General features: G+C 44.0%; 2 protein-coding genes and 1 long non-coding RNA gene across 3 annotated transcripts in view; 1 reads left to right on the top strand and 2 right to left on the bottom strand.

The window, feature by feature from the left end:
- Window positions 1–638: 638 nt before the first annotated feature.
- LOC146644607 (uncharacterized) lies at window positions 639–15711 on the top strand. Its single transcript, XR_014909161.1, has 3 exons — window positions 639–1013; window positions 1084–1215; window positions 15597–15711. It is a non-coding gene; the product is annotated as an uncharacterized LOC146644607 (long non-coding RNA).
- Window positions 1009–12291, bottom strand: LOC146644608 (low-density lipoprotein receptor-related protein 1-like). Its single transcript, XM_085394173.1, has 7 exons — window positions 12279–12291; window positions 4304–4463; window positions 3953–4054; window positions 3778–3848; window positions 3594–3687; window positions 2607–2751; window positions 1009–1510 (listed from the first exon to the last, which is right to left on the bottom strand). The coding sequence occupies exons 1-7, from the start codon at window positions 12289–12291 to the stop codon at window positions 1373–1375; spliced, it is 723 nt and encodes a 240-aa protein (XP_085250299.1). The 3' UTR covers window positions 1009–1372.
- Window positions 14438–16846, bottom strand: part of LOC146644605 (low-density lipoprotein receptor-related protein 1-like) — a 78710-nt gene continuing 76301 nt past the window's right edge. The window contains exon 89 of the mRNA XM_085394852.1: window positions 14438–15890. Coding sequence (XP_085250978.1) covers window positions 15753–15890 — 138 coding nt within the window. The 3' untranslated portion in view covers window positions 14438–15752. The remainder of the gene's footprint in view (window positions 15891–16846) is intronic.

The raw sequence follows: 16846 nt of genomic DNA, 5'->3' as shown, positions 1-16846 counted from the left end.
GAATGCACTTAACAATGAGCATTAACCTAAATTACATGTCCATGTAATTACATACAGTGAAGGAAAGAAAAAAAAAATCCAACCTCCCACAGAAGTACGTACCATCAGACGGTCTCCCTGGCCTTTCCTGAAAGTATGTTTACAATCAAAAGACGAGGAACAAAAGTTGAAAGCAACCGTTCTCGGCTAATTACTGGTCGCAGGTTCTTTTTTTTTTAGAGGATGACCGGAAATTCACAGAAGCTTGTCTCTACTCCAGAAGAGTTTCAGAACAAAGCCCCAGCTCCTGTCCAGGGTGTCCTGCAGTAGGCTAATCCAAGGCCACGGATATCATCCCAGGCTTTTTCATCCTGGAATGTGGACTTAATTACAATCATCTTCATCCAGCGCACACTAACACACTGCCATGATTCATTCATCGGTGACACAAAGTATGTCAATTATACAATGACTTAAAAAAACAAAAGAAAAACATTAAAAAGTACAGACTGCTATTTGTTACTGATGTTTGTATTCCTGGGTATATTTTCAAGACACTTTGTTAATAGGTTCATATATATGGAAATATATATATTTATAATATATATATATATATGTAACTTTAGTCTGTGCAAGGAGGTAAAAGACAATCACTTGAATGTAGCTCTTTGCAACAACAGATCAGATGCCGAGTCTCTTGTGCATACACGTGCAGTTAAACATCACCTCGCCTTTCCCTCTAAGACCTCCAGTAGCAAACATACATATACACAAAATGTGAACCAGCATCCAGGAAGCATTCGTGGTGAGCACTGACGCATCTCCTCTCTTTCATGAACAACGAAGACTTGGCAACATTTTCTAGGATGGAACAAAAATGGTTTTTTTCTCTTTTCCCCTACACAATTTATACAAAAATAAAAAAATTAAAATTGTTCCACTGCCATTTGTATCTTTTACATTTGCACAGAGGTAGTGGCTGAATGCGTGAGAAAGGTGTGTGTGTGTGTGTGTGTGTGTGTGTGTGTGTGTGTGTGTGTGTGTGTGTGTGTGTGTGTGTGTGTGTGTGTGTGTGTGTGTGTGTGTGTGAGAGAGAGAGAGAAGTTGTGAGGAAGTGAGCAAAATGAAAAAGAACTGGATAAAATGTCTATAAAATGGTTTCTTTTCCGTCACCAGAGGATTTGTTTTCCTTTTTGTCAAAGAACAAAATATAATACTGCAATCACTTAAAAAAAAGTAGTTCTTCATTTTATACATTTTATACAGTGTTCTCGTTTTTATGTTTTTTTGTTGCTTTTCTTTTCAGTTGGTAAAGGCATAAAATGAGAGAGCTCGCTGGCTCTAGGTTGGGCGAGGCAGGGCAATGTTGGCAGAGTTCAGTCCATGCCGAGGTCTATGCCAGGGGGTCGCTCATGTCCTCGTCAACCTGGGAGAGGAGCTCCTTCTTTTCATCAGTGCTCGCCAGAGAATTGCGGCTGTTGTGGGCACCCATGTACAGGGTGGCATACACTGGGTTCGTGAAGTTGGTGGGCTGCGGAGTGAAGAAAATTTCTCAGTGACTCAGGCAAAAGAAATGAAAAGATTTGGTATATTGTGAAAGAAGCAGTATTTTTCTTATTCAAATAGGCTCAGCTCGCATAAATAACAAGATGTTTCCCAGCTCAGTGCTGAAACCCTGGCAGACATTTGTGGTTTGTTATGTTTTCTGTGTTTGGTTATTTGTTTCTGAAAGTCTGGGCACTAATCATCTGCCCCCAACAAACCAGTAGGTGTATTTCCAGTGAAGAACTTGCAACTTCTTTTTAAGCACTCAGGACTTTATGGACAATTCCTCATTTGATGTTTTATGATTGTGGTGAAAAGTGTTTGAATATAGTGACCATGAGGGCTCCAGCATAAAAGCTTTATTCAGCTGCTCCCCTTATTCACAGTGGATTTCCGTTCCTGACACCCCCAAGGGATTTTTGTCTCCAGCTGGGATTAAACTGGAGATTTTTTCACTTCTTAGGTGAATGTAAAAGAAATGGTATTTATATAGTGCCTTGTGCTTTTATCTGCTGAATGCATTCACACACACAGAGGTAACTCAGGGTTCAGTATCTTGCCCAAGCATTGATCTGTATACAAACCACTCGAGCCACAACGTGTAAACCATGAGACTATGGAGCCACTCATCAGAACTAAAGTATATGATTCACATAATTCTAACAATATTCATTCCAAAATTCATTACAGATGCCAGAAGTAAATACCATAACGACACCCACTGGTTTCCTAAGTCTTGCTTTAAAGCTTTTGCATTTGGACTGTGGTGATCTCGATGGCAAAAAACTGGATATAAATGTAGAAAAGTGATTACAGATCAGTCAAGACAGAAAACTGTTTTTCACTAGACGTCCAAAGGACAGGAATATATTGAGAAACCCAGCTACTTTCATCCAGTGTTCTTTAGATCACAAAGAAGGGTCTATTTACTGTCTATAATGACTCCACAACCAAAACCAATTCATTAAAAAAAAAAAAAAACTCACAAAAGGACTCATAAATGTGGAAATATCTGCATGGTTAGCCACTACCAGGCATTTTCAGATATTTTGTAATGAAACTGCTTTTTTAAGCTTTGTTACCTTGTCTGGGTCTAAAGCAAAGTCGAAGTCCAGAAGTTCCCCAGCATCATCATCAGGATCTCCTTCATAGATCTTATAGGCAGGGTTTCCAATCTCAACATTCATGGCCCCGTTGGTCATTCGGTGGTGCTGGAAGCCCTTGGCACTGCAGAGAAACAGATCAACAATTATCTTAGAAGCAGATTCAGACCCTTGTTTAAAAGAATTGATGTGCTAACCTCAGAAGAAAGCTAGAGTGACTAAAAGGTGTCTTATCATAAACCCATATCATAAATTCACTCAGCACTGGCTATGTACAATTGACAAGAACAAGACAACATATATCAAAGGTTTTCAAATGAGCTTTTGTGTCAAAAGGCCATTTGATCAAACCTATCGAATATACTGCAGCATGTCCATTGCGGAGAATGCTGGATTAGATTGCAAATATTCGGCTGTTTGCAAGCATATAAACATTTTTCAGAGATGCACAGTTATACATTTTACTCTGCAAGCACATTGCCTGAGCCTAATATTTACAAATGTAAACAGGGAAAGGCATGGAGGACAATGGGAGGACGTCAAAAGTTCAACTACTCGTGCATCACCAGAGCTATTCCAGAGTGAGTAGGCCCCCTGTGTTGTTGGGTGGGAAACCCCATGGAAGCCAAACAGAAGATGGCAAGCGAGGACAATGGAAAGATTTCGGCACTGAACGACAGAATGGACAAAAGGATAGACAAAAGCATAGCAAAGGCAGTCTGACTGTATTTTAGGGAAAGGAGAGGAGAGGAGAGGAATTGGGGGTCAACAGGTGAATTATGTAACCCTATCAAGTTACCGCGAGCACTGAGAACGAGATTTGCCCGGGCATAGAGACCTGGGAGACAGGGAAATAGATGGTTATCAAAAGGTAAGAGAGAAAGAAAGACCAGAACGGTGAGGACCAGATGACAAATGGAGTTTGAATTTTTTAAAGATGAAAAAGCGTCCCGAACTAGTACTCACCCACGCATTCTCTGCTTGTACCACAAGATGGCACCAACCACCAGCAATGCCAGCAACAGCAGCAGCAGCACTGGGACGATGATTGACGCAGTACCTATGAGTGAACAAATAATGATAAGCAAATAGGACCAAAGTGCATGTTCTATGAACAAACTTTGATTTGGTCAGGGAGTGGCTGACTTACTACCACTAGAAGTATGAGACTCTATAGGAGCTGTGATATCACATCTGTATCCCCTCCATCCAACAGCACACCTGGTTATAGAGGTACACAGTGGATATGTGGGTAAGTGTGCTAAGCGGACATTAAAACAATAAAATATTATATATATGCCTGTTAATGTCTACTGGGATCTTACGTGCACTGTGGCAGCAGTGTGCGATTGTCTACTGAACACTGTCCATGTGCGCAGTAGTTTGAACAGGTATAGCAGCTGGGTTGGATCTGACCATTTGGACAGCTTCAAACATACAGGAAAAAAATATTAAAGAAGATCCTAATGCAGCAGAATAACAATAATAATAATGATTCCCACGATTTCAGAATGATATATTCCATGCTGTGCACTGTTAGGAAGCACAAAATCCACAGATTGCTGGGTGACCTTGGGTGAAGAATATTCTGGCAGTTCAAAATAAAAGCCAGCAAATATTTACAAATCCAAGTCTAATCGATGTAGCACAGTAACCACGTCCCACACGATACTCACCTGCAGGAAACCTCCCCTGAGGCTGACGTCAAACATTTGCCCGTTCCGCAGAACTGACATTTGTCCAGCTCACACTGGTGCCCGACGTACTTGGTGGGGCACAGACAAAGTTTGGTGCCGTTGGAGGTCTGTAAGCAGGTTCCACCATTCTCGCAGAAGCCTTAACACTTACATCACCACGGACTGCCATTTGGCTTTTTCTACCTTTAAAACCCGGAGAGCAGCCAAATGGCTTTTAGCTAAGCTTTAGCTTCAGCCAAGTGGAAGCTAAATTGGCTAGTCATTCATATGTATATTAGGTTGTTAGCTGGGAATTCTGGAGGGAGGGGAGTGGGGGTGTGTGGATGAGGGGGTGGGGGAGCTGCTAAAAGCTGTGAACTTCCTTTTGTGTTTCATCTTGATGCATTCTCAATCATCCAGGGAAATAAATCTCCAAAAGTCACCAACTTGGAGTGTTTCAGTTTGCCGTCTTAGGGAGAAATCAACACACATGGGTGTAGGTCCTTTGTTGCTGAGATTTATTGATAAAAACAGTACAAAAAACCAACCATTTGTACACATATTTACAAATAATAATAAAAAGTGAGTGAGTACATTTCAACATTATACCAGTGGTCTGATTGATGCCACAATGGAGCAAATCGAGCAAAGACTGATAAGTTCGCTGCAATTTCCAGTGTGTGGGGATCATTGGTCACCAACTGCATCACGTGCTACAACCCTGGTCTACATATCACCGTTGATGAACAGCTTTTCCCATCAAAGACTCGGTGCTGTTTCCTGCAGTATATTGCAAGTAAACCTGACAAGTTTGGGATCAAGTTTTGGGTGGCTTGCGACCTAAAATCCAAGTACATTTGCAATGTCTTCCCATATCTTGGCAAGGACCCCAATCGTCCCACTGGGGAGAGACTTTCTGAAAATGTAGTAATGAGGCTGATGGAACCATTCCTAGACAAGGGCAGAAATGTTACCACGGACAATTTTTTCACATCGCTTTCACTTGCGCAAAAACTTCTTAGACTGAAAACCACCATCCTCGGCACAGTCAACAAGATTCGCAGGGAAATTCCTCAATCCACTAGTGGATTGGCTAGTCATTCATATGTAAATGTGGTGGAGCTTGCAAGAGAGTTGGCTCACTCTCATGTAGCTGAGAAGAAGGCAAGAAAAGAACAGTTGCTTCGGACACAACCCTCCACACCTAGTCCTGGAAAAAGAGCCATGTGTCAGGTCAAACACAAATGCAAGAACAATCATGCCACTGTGCGATGTGTTCACTGCTACAGATACACATGTGGTAAATGCAGACTACAGATACCATGGCAGTGCCAGGATTGTGAGTGATTGCTGAAAATGTTGAAATGTACTCACTCACTTTTTATTATTATTTGTAAATATGTGTACAAATGGTTGGTTTTTTGTACTGTTTTTATCAATAAATCTCAGCAACAAAGGACCTACACCCATGTGTGTTGATTTCTCCCTAAGATGGCAAACTGAAACACTCCAAGTTGGTGACTTTTGGAGATTTATTTCCCTGGATGATTGAGAATGCATCAAGATGAAACACAAAAGGAAGTTCACAGCTTTTAGCAGCTCCCCCACCCCCTCATCCACACACCCCCACTCCCCTCCCTCCAGAATTCCCAGCTAACAACCTAATTTACATATGAATGACTAGCCAATTTAGCTTCCACTTGGCTACCAGCCATTTGGCTGGTGGTGGGTTTTAAAGGTAGAAAGGTAGAAGCCTGGGACTCCTAGTGTTAAGACAGCAAAGAAAGAGAAGAGTGGCAACGGACCGGTAACCCATAACAACGCATGTAAACGCATGGCAACGGACAGTTAACCCATAACAACACATGTAAACGCATGGCAACGGACAGTTAACCCATAACAATGCATGTAAACGCATGGCAACGGACAGTTAACGCATGGCAACGGTCATATAACCCATGGCAACGGACAGTTAACCCATAACAACGCATGTAAACGCATGGCAACGGACAGTTAACCAATAACAACACATGTAAACGCATGGCAACGGACAGTTAACGCATGGCAACGGACAGTTAACCCATGGCAACGGTCAGGTAACCCATGGCAACGGACCGGTTACCATGGCAACGGACCGGTTGCCATGGCAACGGACCGGTTACCATGGCAACGGACCGGTAACCCATGGCAACGGACCGGTTACCATGGCAACGGACCGGTAACCCATGGCAACGGACAGTTAACCCATAACAACGCATGTAAACGCATGGCAACGGACAGTTAACCCATAACAACGCATGTAAACGCATGGCAACGGACAGTTAACCCATAACAACGCATGTAAACGCATGGCAACGGACAGTTAACCCATAACAACGCATGTAAACGCATGGCAACGGACAGTTAACCCATGGCAACGGTCATATAACCCATGGCAACGGACAGTTAACCCATAACAACGCATGTAAACGCATGGCAACGGACAGTTAACCCATAACAACGCATGTAAACGCATGGCAACGGACAGTTAACGCATGGCAACGGACAGTTAACCCATGGCAACGGTCATATAACCCATGGCAACGGACAGTTAACCCATAACAACGCATGCAAACGCATGGCAACGGACAGTTAACCAATAACAACACATGTAAACGCATGGCAACGGACAGTTAACGCATGGCAACGGACAGTTAACCCATGGCAACGGTCAGGTAACCCATGGCAACGGACCGGTAACCCATGGCAACGGTCATATAACCCATGGCAACGGACAGTTAACCCATAACAACGCATGTAAACGCATGGCAACGGACAGTTAACCAATAACAACACATGTAAACGCATGGCAACGGACAGTTAACGCATGGCAACGGACAGTTAACCCATGGCAACGGTCAGGTAACCCATGGCAACGGACCGGTTACCATGGCAACGGACCGGTAACCCATGGCAACGGACCGGTTACCATGGCAACGGACCGGTAACCCATGGCAACGGACAGTTAACCCATAACAACGCATGTAAACGCATGGCAACGGACAGTTAACCCATAACAACGCATGTAAACGCATGGCAACGGACAGTTAACCCATAACAACGCATGTAAACGCATGGCAACGGACAGATAACCCATGGCAACGGACAGTTAACCCATAACAACGCATGTAAACGCATGGCAACGGACAGTTAACGCATGGCAACGGACAGTTAACCCATGGCAACGGTCATATAACCCATGGCAATGGACAGTTAACCCATAACAACGCATGTAAACGCATGGCAACGGACAGTTAACCAATAACAACACATGTAAACGCATGGCAACGGACAGTTAACGCATGGCAACGGACAGTTAACCCATGGCAACGGTCAGGTAACCCATGGCAACGGACCGGTTACCATGGCAACGGACCGGTTGCCATGGCAACGGACCGGTTGCCATGGCAACGGACCGGTTACCATGGCAACGGACCGGTAACCCATGGCAACGGACCGGTTAACCATGGCAACGGACCGGTAACCCATGGCAACGGACAGTTAACCCATAACAACGCATGTAAACGCATGGCAACGGACAGATAACCCATGGCAACGGACAGTTAACCCATAACAACGCATGTAAACGCATGGCAACGGACAGTTAACGCATGGCAACGGACAGTTAACCCATGGCAACGGTCATATAACCCATGGCAACGGACAGTTAACCCATAACAACGCATGTAAACGCATGGCAACGGACAGTTAACCCATAACAACGCATGTAAACGCATGGCAACGGTCATATAACCCATGGCAACGGACAGTTAACCCATAACAACGCATGTAAACGCATGGCAACGGACAGTTAACGCATGGCAACGGACAGTTAACCCATGGCAACGGTCATATAACCCATGGCAACGGACAGTTAACCCATAACAACGCATGTAAACGCATGGCAACGGACAGTTAACCAATAACAACACATGTAAACGCATGGCAACGGACAGTTAACGCATGGCAACGGACAGTTAACCCATGGCAACGGTCAGGTAACCCATGGCAACGGACCGGTTGCCATGGCAACGGACCGGTTGCCATGGCAACGGACCGGTAACCCATGGCAACGGACCGGTAACCCATGGCAACGGACAGTTAACCCATAACAACGCATGTAAACGCATGGCAACGGACAGTTAACCCATAACAACGCATGTAAACGCATGGCAACGGACAGTTAACCCATAACAACGCATGTAAACGCATGGCAACGGACAGATAACCCATGGCAACGGACAGTTAACCCATAACAACGCATGTAAACGCATGGCAACGGACAGTTAACGCATGGCAACGGACAGTTAACCCATGGCAACGGTCATATAACCCATGGCAACGGACAGTTAACCCATAACAACGCATGTAAACGCATGGCAACGGACAGTTAACCAATAACAACACATGTAAACGCATGGCAACGGACAGTTAACGCATGGCAACGGACAGTTAATCCATGGCAACGGACAGTTAACGCATGGCAACGGACAGTTAACCCATGGCAACGGACAGTTAACCCATGGCAACGGTCAGGTAACCCATGGCAACGGACCGGTTACCATGGCAACGGACCGGTTGCCATGGCAACGGACCGGTTACCATGGCAACGGACCGGTAACCCATGGCAACGGACCGGTTAACCATGGCAACGGACCGGTAACCCATGGCAACGGACAGTTAACCCATAACAACGCATGTAAACGCATGGCAACGGACAGATAACCCATGGCAACGGACAGTTAACCCATAACAACGCATGTAAACGCATGGCAACGGACAGTTAACGCATGGCAACGGACAGTTAACCCATGGCAACGGTCATATAACCCATGGCAACGGACAGTTAACCCATAACAACGCATGTAAACGCATGGCAACGGACAGTTAACCCATAACAACGCATGTAAACGCATGGCAACGGACAGTTAACCCATAACAACGCATGTAAACGCATGGCAACGGACAGTTAACGCATGGCAACGGACAGTTAACCCATGGCAACGGTCATATAACCCATGGCAACGGACAGTTAACCCATAACAACGCATGTAAACGCATGGCAACGGACAGTTAACCAATAACAACACATGTAAACGCATGGCAACGGACAGTTAACGCATGGCAACGGTCAGGTAACCCATGGCAACGGACCGGTTACCATGGCAACGGACCGGTTGCCATGGCAACGGACCGGTTACCATGGCAACGGACCGGTAACCCATGGCAACGGACCGGTAACCCATGGCAACGGACCGGTAACCCATGGCAACGGACAGTTAACCCATAACAACGCATGTAAACGCATGGCAACGGACAGTTAACCCATAACAACGCATGTAAACGCATGGCAACGGACAGTTAACCCATAACAACGCATGTAAACGCATGGCAACGGACAGTTAACCCATAACAACGCATGTAAACGCATGGCAACGGACAGATAACCCATGGCAACGGACAGTTAACCCATGGCAACGGTCAGGTAACCCATGGCAACGGACCGGTTACCATGGCAACGGACCGGTTGCCATGGCAACGGACCGGTTACCATGGCAACGGACCGGTAACCCATGGCAACGGACCGGTAACCCATGGCAACGGACAGTTAACCCATAACAACGCATGTAAACGCATGGCAACGGACAGTTAACCCATAACAACGCATGTAAACGCATGGCAACGGACAGTTAACCCATAACAACGCATGTAAACGCATGGCAACGGACAGATAACCCATGGCAACGGACAGTTAACCCATAACAACGCATGTAAACGCATGGCAACGGACAGTTAACGCATGGCAACGGACAGTTAACCCATGGCAACGGTCATATAACCCATGGCAACGGACAGTTAACCCATAACAACGCATGTAAACGCATGGCAACGGACAGTTAACCAATAACAACACATGTAAACGCATGGCAACGGACAGTTAACGCATGGCAACGGACAGTTAACCCATGGCAACGGTCAGGTAACCCATGGCAACGGACCGGTAACCCATGGCAACGGTCATATAACCCATGGCAACGGACAGTTAACCCATAACAACGCATGTAAACGCATGGCAACGGACAGTTAACCAATAACAACACATGTAAACGCATGGCAACGGACAGTTAACGCATGGCAACGGACAGTTAACCCATGGCAACGGTCAGGTAACCCATGGCAACGGACCGGTAACCCATGGCAACGGACCGGTTGCCATGGCAACGGACCGGTTACCATGGCAACGGACCGGTATCCATGGCAACGGACCGGTTACCATGGCAACGGACCGGTAACCCATGGCAACGGACAGTTAACCCATAACAACGCATATAAACGCATGGCAACGGACAGTTAACCCATAACAACGCATGTAAACGCATGGCAACGGACAGTTAACCCATGGCAACGGTCAGGTAACCCATGGCAACGGACCGGTTACCATGGCAACGGACCGGTTACCATGGCAACGGACCTATAACCCATGGCAACGGACAGTTAACCCATAACAACGCATGTAAACGCATGGCAACGGACAGTTAACCCATAACAACGCATGTAAACGCATGGCAACGGACAGTTAACGCATGGCAACGGACAGTTAACCCATGGCAACGGTCAGGTAACCCATGGCAACGGACCGGTTACCATGGCAACGGACCGGTTACCATGGCAACGGACCGGTAACCCATGGCAACGGACCGGTTACCATGGCAACGGACCGGTTACCATGGCAACGGACCGGTAACCCATGGCAACGGACCGGTTACCATGGCAACGGACCGGTAACCCATGGCAACGGACAGTTAACCCATAACAACGCATGTAAACGCATGGCAACGGACAGTTAACCAATAACAACGCATGTAAACGCATGGCAACGGACAGTTAACCCATAACAACGCATGTAAACGCATGGCAACGGACAGTTAACCCATAACAACGCATGTAAACGCATGGCAACGGACAGTTAACCCATAACAACACATGTAAACGCATGGCAACGGACAGGTAACCCATGGCAACGGACCGGTTACCATGGCAACGGACCGGTAACCCATGGCATCCTCACCCCTTCCTGTTACGTGTTGCATGTTGTCCATTGTTTATTTACCTCTCACCAGTCGGCAGCGTCCGCCATGTTTGTCTGTGCTAAATGTCATCTGCGGTGTGCTCAACAGCTATTTGGTCAACAGGCTCTAGAAGAAAACAGAATCAAACTTACGTGAACACAGTCTGTATCCACACTTTTGTTTCCTCTGTGACAGCCATCCTGTTTGGTAATCTGCAAACTCAAGAGCTTGTTGACCACTGTATCGTAACCAGAGTGGTTACTTTGTAACGTCCTCATTGTTTAGTGTTACTGATTTGCCAAAATCACCGTGTCAAAGCCTTGAATTTCTCCGTTTTGAAGCACAACTTCTAGCAGTTGAAATACAAGGCTATGGGAATGTGGCATTCCTGCCACATTTGCTAATTTTGTAGCTCTTATGGACAATTTCAGCTTTAACCCAAAGTTTTAACTGCACAAGTGTTTCCAGATTTTCTGGATTTGAAAATTATAACAATAAACACTCAGTTGTCAGTTTATTAGGGAGCTCAAACTAATGCAGACTAACAACAGTCCTGCAATAAAGGCAACTTTTCATAGTTTCATCTTCATTGTAAAAAAGAGGAAATATGGTTTGTGGTGCTGTTTTCATGTACTGCATTATACAGTAAGGTGTTCCTATTTGCTTTTCTTTTTTTAGCTTAACCTCATTTACAGAAATGAGGGAACAACTGATATAAATTAGGTGTACCTAATAAAGTGAGAACTGAGTGTACATCCTCTGCTCTTCTTGCTTAAAAACACTCTTAAGAAATTGAGATGTAAACAGAAGCAAATGTCCAGATTGACCTCTTGGTCGTCTAACATGTGTGTCCCCCTGTCTCTCACCCCCCCTCTCCATGCCTACTCACAGATCTCCGAAACCAGCCTTTCCTGCGAGCAGACGCGTTGATCCGGAGCGGTTGGAAGAGACCCTAAACCACTTATTCGTCACTTATAGTCCCCTCCCTATTGTAACCCTTCCCTTTGTCCCAGTGGCGCATCTCAACCCTGAGGCTGCAGATCACAAAGACTGAAAAGCGAGGACAGGACAAAGCCCTTGTTTTAGCCCGGTAATTTATTTATTTATGGATGCCCTTTTACAACCACTTTAAATGAGCAGGCATGATTACAGAAGCACAACGCGCTACTACTCCTTCGTCACCGCGAGCAGAAGGCTTTCCCTGCTCTGTCGGCACTGACCTTTGGGAGGATGACCAGAGCACAGGTGAGGCCATCTGAGGACTGGAGGAGGAATTGTGCTTTCACTAACAAGTGCCTGCTAGCATGTGGATCTTAATGTGGACATTCCTAAAACCCATTAATATCCGAAGGTTACGCAGTCATAGCAGGATTTAAACTGGGAGGCAGCCAAGATAAATTGCCGACTCTTCTGCTGCTGCTGGGACGCCTGCCTTTAAGACACCTGCAAAAGCCTCCTGCAAATAACAGAGGAGGTGCGATGTTATAACAGACATTCGTGGACTGTTTCGCAGCGTTACGCCAAGTCTTCGAGACGCCTTCAATCAGACTTAATATTGTTTATTTTGATTGTATCTGGGATCAAAGACCATCACTGTACTGGTTCTTCTTGTCAAGCTAGACAAACCAAATTAATCCAAAGTTTGATGTTCCGCTTAAGAAGTGCCTTTTTGTGTTATTTCTCGTCAGTCAGCCATAATTTGTTTATTTTACATCTTTCATTTGGTAAAGATTGTATTTTTTACCGCCTTGTAATATAACATTAGCCTTATAATCCTGACAACAATATGCAAGTTGAAGGCACAAAAAAAGCTTAAAGGTATGTTAGTTCCTTTTTACCTCTAGTACATCAGAACAGCTGACACGAGAGTCCCCAGAGTTTTGTGCCTTGACCAAGTGGTGGTTAAAAACAGAATATTACGTGCCTTGACAACACTTCCTGTCACACCGTGCGTGACAGTTAGGAGGTGACAGACGCATGAAGGAGACTCCAGGTGGACTACTGTTTCAAAGGCACACTTGCTGTTTGGTTAGCCTGCTCTAAATGTATTAACAGATGAAGGATGAAGTGCATTTAAAGCTTCTTTTTCTTATCCGTTTTAATACAGATTATTCCTCCTAACAGCTTTAGAGACTTGCATGACATTGGCACAAAGGGAGCAATACATCTTAACACTACTTAAATTTGGCTCAAGATTGTATAAAACACTATTCTTGTGTGTACTGAAATCAAAAGAAACATACTTTTTTTTTTAAGAAAAAGCTATTCTTGGGATTGTCTGTTGACTGAAAGACAACACTTCCTGTTTAATAAATATGATGATTTATGTAACAAGACCAAAGACTTTCATTACAATTCAGAAGCCTTTCCAGATTAAGCAACATCCAAACAAGTGCTTTCTACATGTTTGTGTTTTATTTCTTCATTCTTTAATGATAAGTGAGGCTATTTCCTAATGTACTGAAGTATGAAGTAGACTGCTTCTCCTCTCCATCTTTCCAAATGACAGACACGGCCATCGTACATTTCTACTATAAAAATCCATTTAATTCCTTATATCAAAAAGAAATCGAATTATAACAAAACAATCAGAACCACAAACGTGGGTTTTTGCCAGTTAAAGAAATTCTCCAAATGAAATATGATTGTTCCAACTTACATGGCGATTTAACAGAGCAGGATGTTAAAAGCAAATAAGCAAGAAAAAAAAACAGAATTTAAAGAAAAAATGTGATGAATACTGTTAACATTTGAGGACTAAAGCCAGAGTTTCCTCTTGGTTAAGTGTGTCTGTGTGTGTGTGAGCACCATGCAGTGATATGGTAGGTATGGCTGACAAGCTGAGGTGATTAAAAGCAATACGGTGAGCAGTGAGACATAGAGCCACACTTCCCAGACTAAAAATCCGGATGGTTAGCAGCAAAGCAAAGGAATGGAGAAAGGAATGCTTATCAGGAAGCCGATCAGTCTCCTTCCTGAGAATGCACTTAACAATGAGCATTAACCTAAATTACATGTCCATGTAATTACATACAGTGAAGGAAAGAAAAAAAAAATCCAACCTCCCACAGAAGTACGTACCATCAGACGGTCTCCCTGGCCTTTCCTGAAAGTATGTTTACAATCAAAAGACGAGGAACAAAAGTTGAAAGCAACCGTTCTCGGCTAATTACTGGTCGCAGGTTCTTTTTTTTTTAGAGGATGACCGGAAATTCACAGAAGCTTGTCTCTACTCCAGAAGAGTTTCAGAACAAAGCCCCAGATCCTGTCCAGGGTGTCCTGCAGTAGGCTAATCCAAGGCCACGGATATCATCCCAGGCTTTTTCATCCTGGAATGTGGACTTAATTACAATCATCTTCATCCAGCGCACACTAACACACTGCCATGATTCATTCATCGGTGACACAAAGTATGTCAATTATACAATGACTTAAAAAAACAAAAGAAAAACATTAAAAAGTACAGACTGCTATTTGTTACTGATGTTTGTATTCCTGGGTATATTTTCAAGACACTTTGTTAATAGGTTCATATATATGGAAATATATATATTTATAATATATATATATATATGTAACTTTAGTCTGTGCAAGGAGGTAAAAGACAATCACTTGAATGTAGCTCTTTGCAACAACAGATCAGATGCCGAGTCTCTTGTGCATACACGTGCAGTTAAACATCACCTCGCCTTTCCCTCTAAGACCTCCAGTAGCAAACATACATATACACAAAATGTGAACCAGCATCCAGGAAGCATTCGTGGTGAGCACTGACGCATCTCCTCTCTTTCATGAACAACGAAGACTTGGCAACATTTTCTAGGATGGAACAAAAATGGTTTTTTTCTCTTTTCCCCTACACAATTTATACAAAAATAAAAAAAATTAAAATTGTTCCACTGCCATTTGTATCTTTTACATTTGCACAGAGGTAGTGGCTGAATGCGTGAGAAAGGGGTGTGTGTGTGTGTGTGTGTGTGTGTGTGTGTGTGTGTGTGTGTGTGTGTGTGTGTGTGTGTGTGTGTGTGTGTGTGAGAGAGAGAGAGAGAAGTTGTGAGGAAGTGAGCAAAATGAAAAAGAACTGGATAAAATGTCTATAAAATGGTTTCTTTTCCGTCACCAGAGGATTTGTTTTCCTTTTTGTCAAAGAACAAAATATAATACTGCAATCACTTAAAAAAAAGTAGTTCTTCATTTTATACATTTTATACAGTGTTCTCGTTTTTATGTTTTTTTGTTGCTTTTCTTTTCAGTTGGTAAAGGCATAAAATGAGAGAGCTCGCTGGCTCTAGGTTGGGCGAGGCAGGGCAATGTTGGCAGAGTTCAGTCCATGCCGAGGTCTATGCCAGGGGGTCGCTCATGTCCTCGTCAACCTGGGAGAGGAGCTCCTTCTTTTCATCAGTGCTCGCCAGAGAATTGCGGCTGTTGTGGGCACCCATGTACAGGGTGGCATACACTGGGTTCGTGAAGTTGGTGGGCTGCGGAGTGAAGAAAATTTCTCAGTGACTCAGGCAAAAGAAATGAAAAGATTTGGTATATTGTGAAAGAAGCAGTATTTTTCTTATTCAAATAGGCTCAGCTCGCATAAATAACAAGATGTTTCCCAGCTCAGTGCTGAAACCCTGGCAGACATTTGTGGTTTGTTATGTTTTCTGTGTTTGGTTATTTGTTTCTGAAAGTCTGGGCACTAATCATCTGCCCCCAACAAACCAGTAGGTGTATTTCCAGTGAAGAACTTGCAACTTCTTTTTAAGCACTCAGGACTTTATGGACAATTCCTCATTTGATGTTTTATGATTGTGGTGAAAAGTGTTTGAATATAGTGACCATGAGGGCTCCAGCATAAAAGCTTTATTCAGCTGCTCCCCTTATTCACAGTGGATTTCCGTTCCTGACACCCCCAAGGGATTTTTGTCTCCAGCTGGGATTAAACTGGAGATTTTTTCACTTCTTAGGTGAATGTAAAAGAAATGGTATTTATATAGTGCCTTGTGCTTTTATCTGCTGAATGCATTCACACACACAGAGGTAACTCAGGGTTCAGTATCTTGCCCAAGCATTGATCTGTATACAAACCACTCGAGCCACAACGTGTAAACCATGAGACTATGGAGCCACTCATCAGAACTAAAGTATATGATTCACATAATTCTAACAATATTCATTCCAAAATTCATTACAGATGCCAGAAGTAAATACCATAACGACACCCACTGGTTTCCTAAGTCTTGCTTTAAAGCTTTTGCATTTGGACTGTGGTGATCTCGATGGCAAAAAACTGGATATAAATGTAGAAAAGTGATTACAGATCAGTCAAGACAGAAAACTGTTTTTCACTAGACGTCCAAAGGACAGGAATATATTGAGAAACCCAGCTACTTTCATCCAGTGTTCTTTAGATCACAAAGAAGGGTCTATTTACTGTCTATAATGA

The sequence above is a fragment of the Rhamphochromis longiceps genome, linkage group LG20, assembly GCF_057381845.1.
Source record: "Rhamphochromis longiceps isolate RC_006_pf linkage group LG20, R_longiceps_female_GT1.1, whole genome shotgun sequence".
Classification (NCBI taxonomy): domain Eukaryota; kingdom Metazoa; phylum Chordata; class Actinopteri; order Cichliformes; family Cichlidae; genus Rhamphochromis; species Rhamphochromis longiceps.
This window is presented reverse-complemented; position numbering and strand designations above follow the sequence as displayed.

Bases quoted from the DNA above. Each gene is read 5' to 3' on its own strand.
- LOC146644608 (XM_085394173.1), bottom strand. The intron at 4,055-4,303 runs GTGAGTATCGTG...GTATGTTTGAAG, and splicing joins TCAGGGGAGGTTTCCTGCAG to CTGTCCAAATGGTCAGATCC. The intron at 3,688-3,777 runs GTAAGTCAGCCA...GTTCACTCATAG, and splicing joins GTCTCATACTTCTAGTGGTA to GTACTGCGTCAATCATCGTC.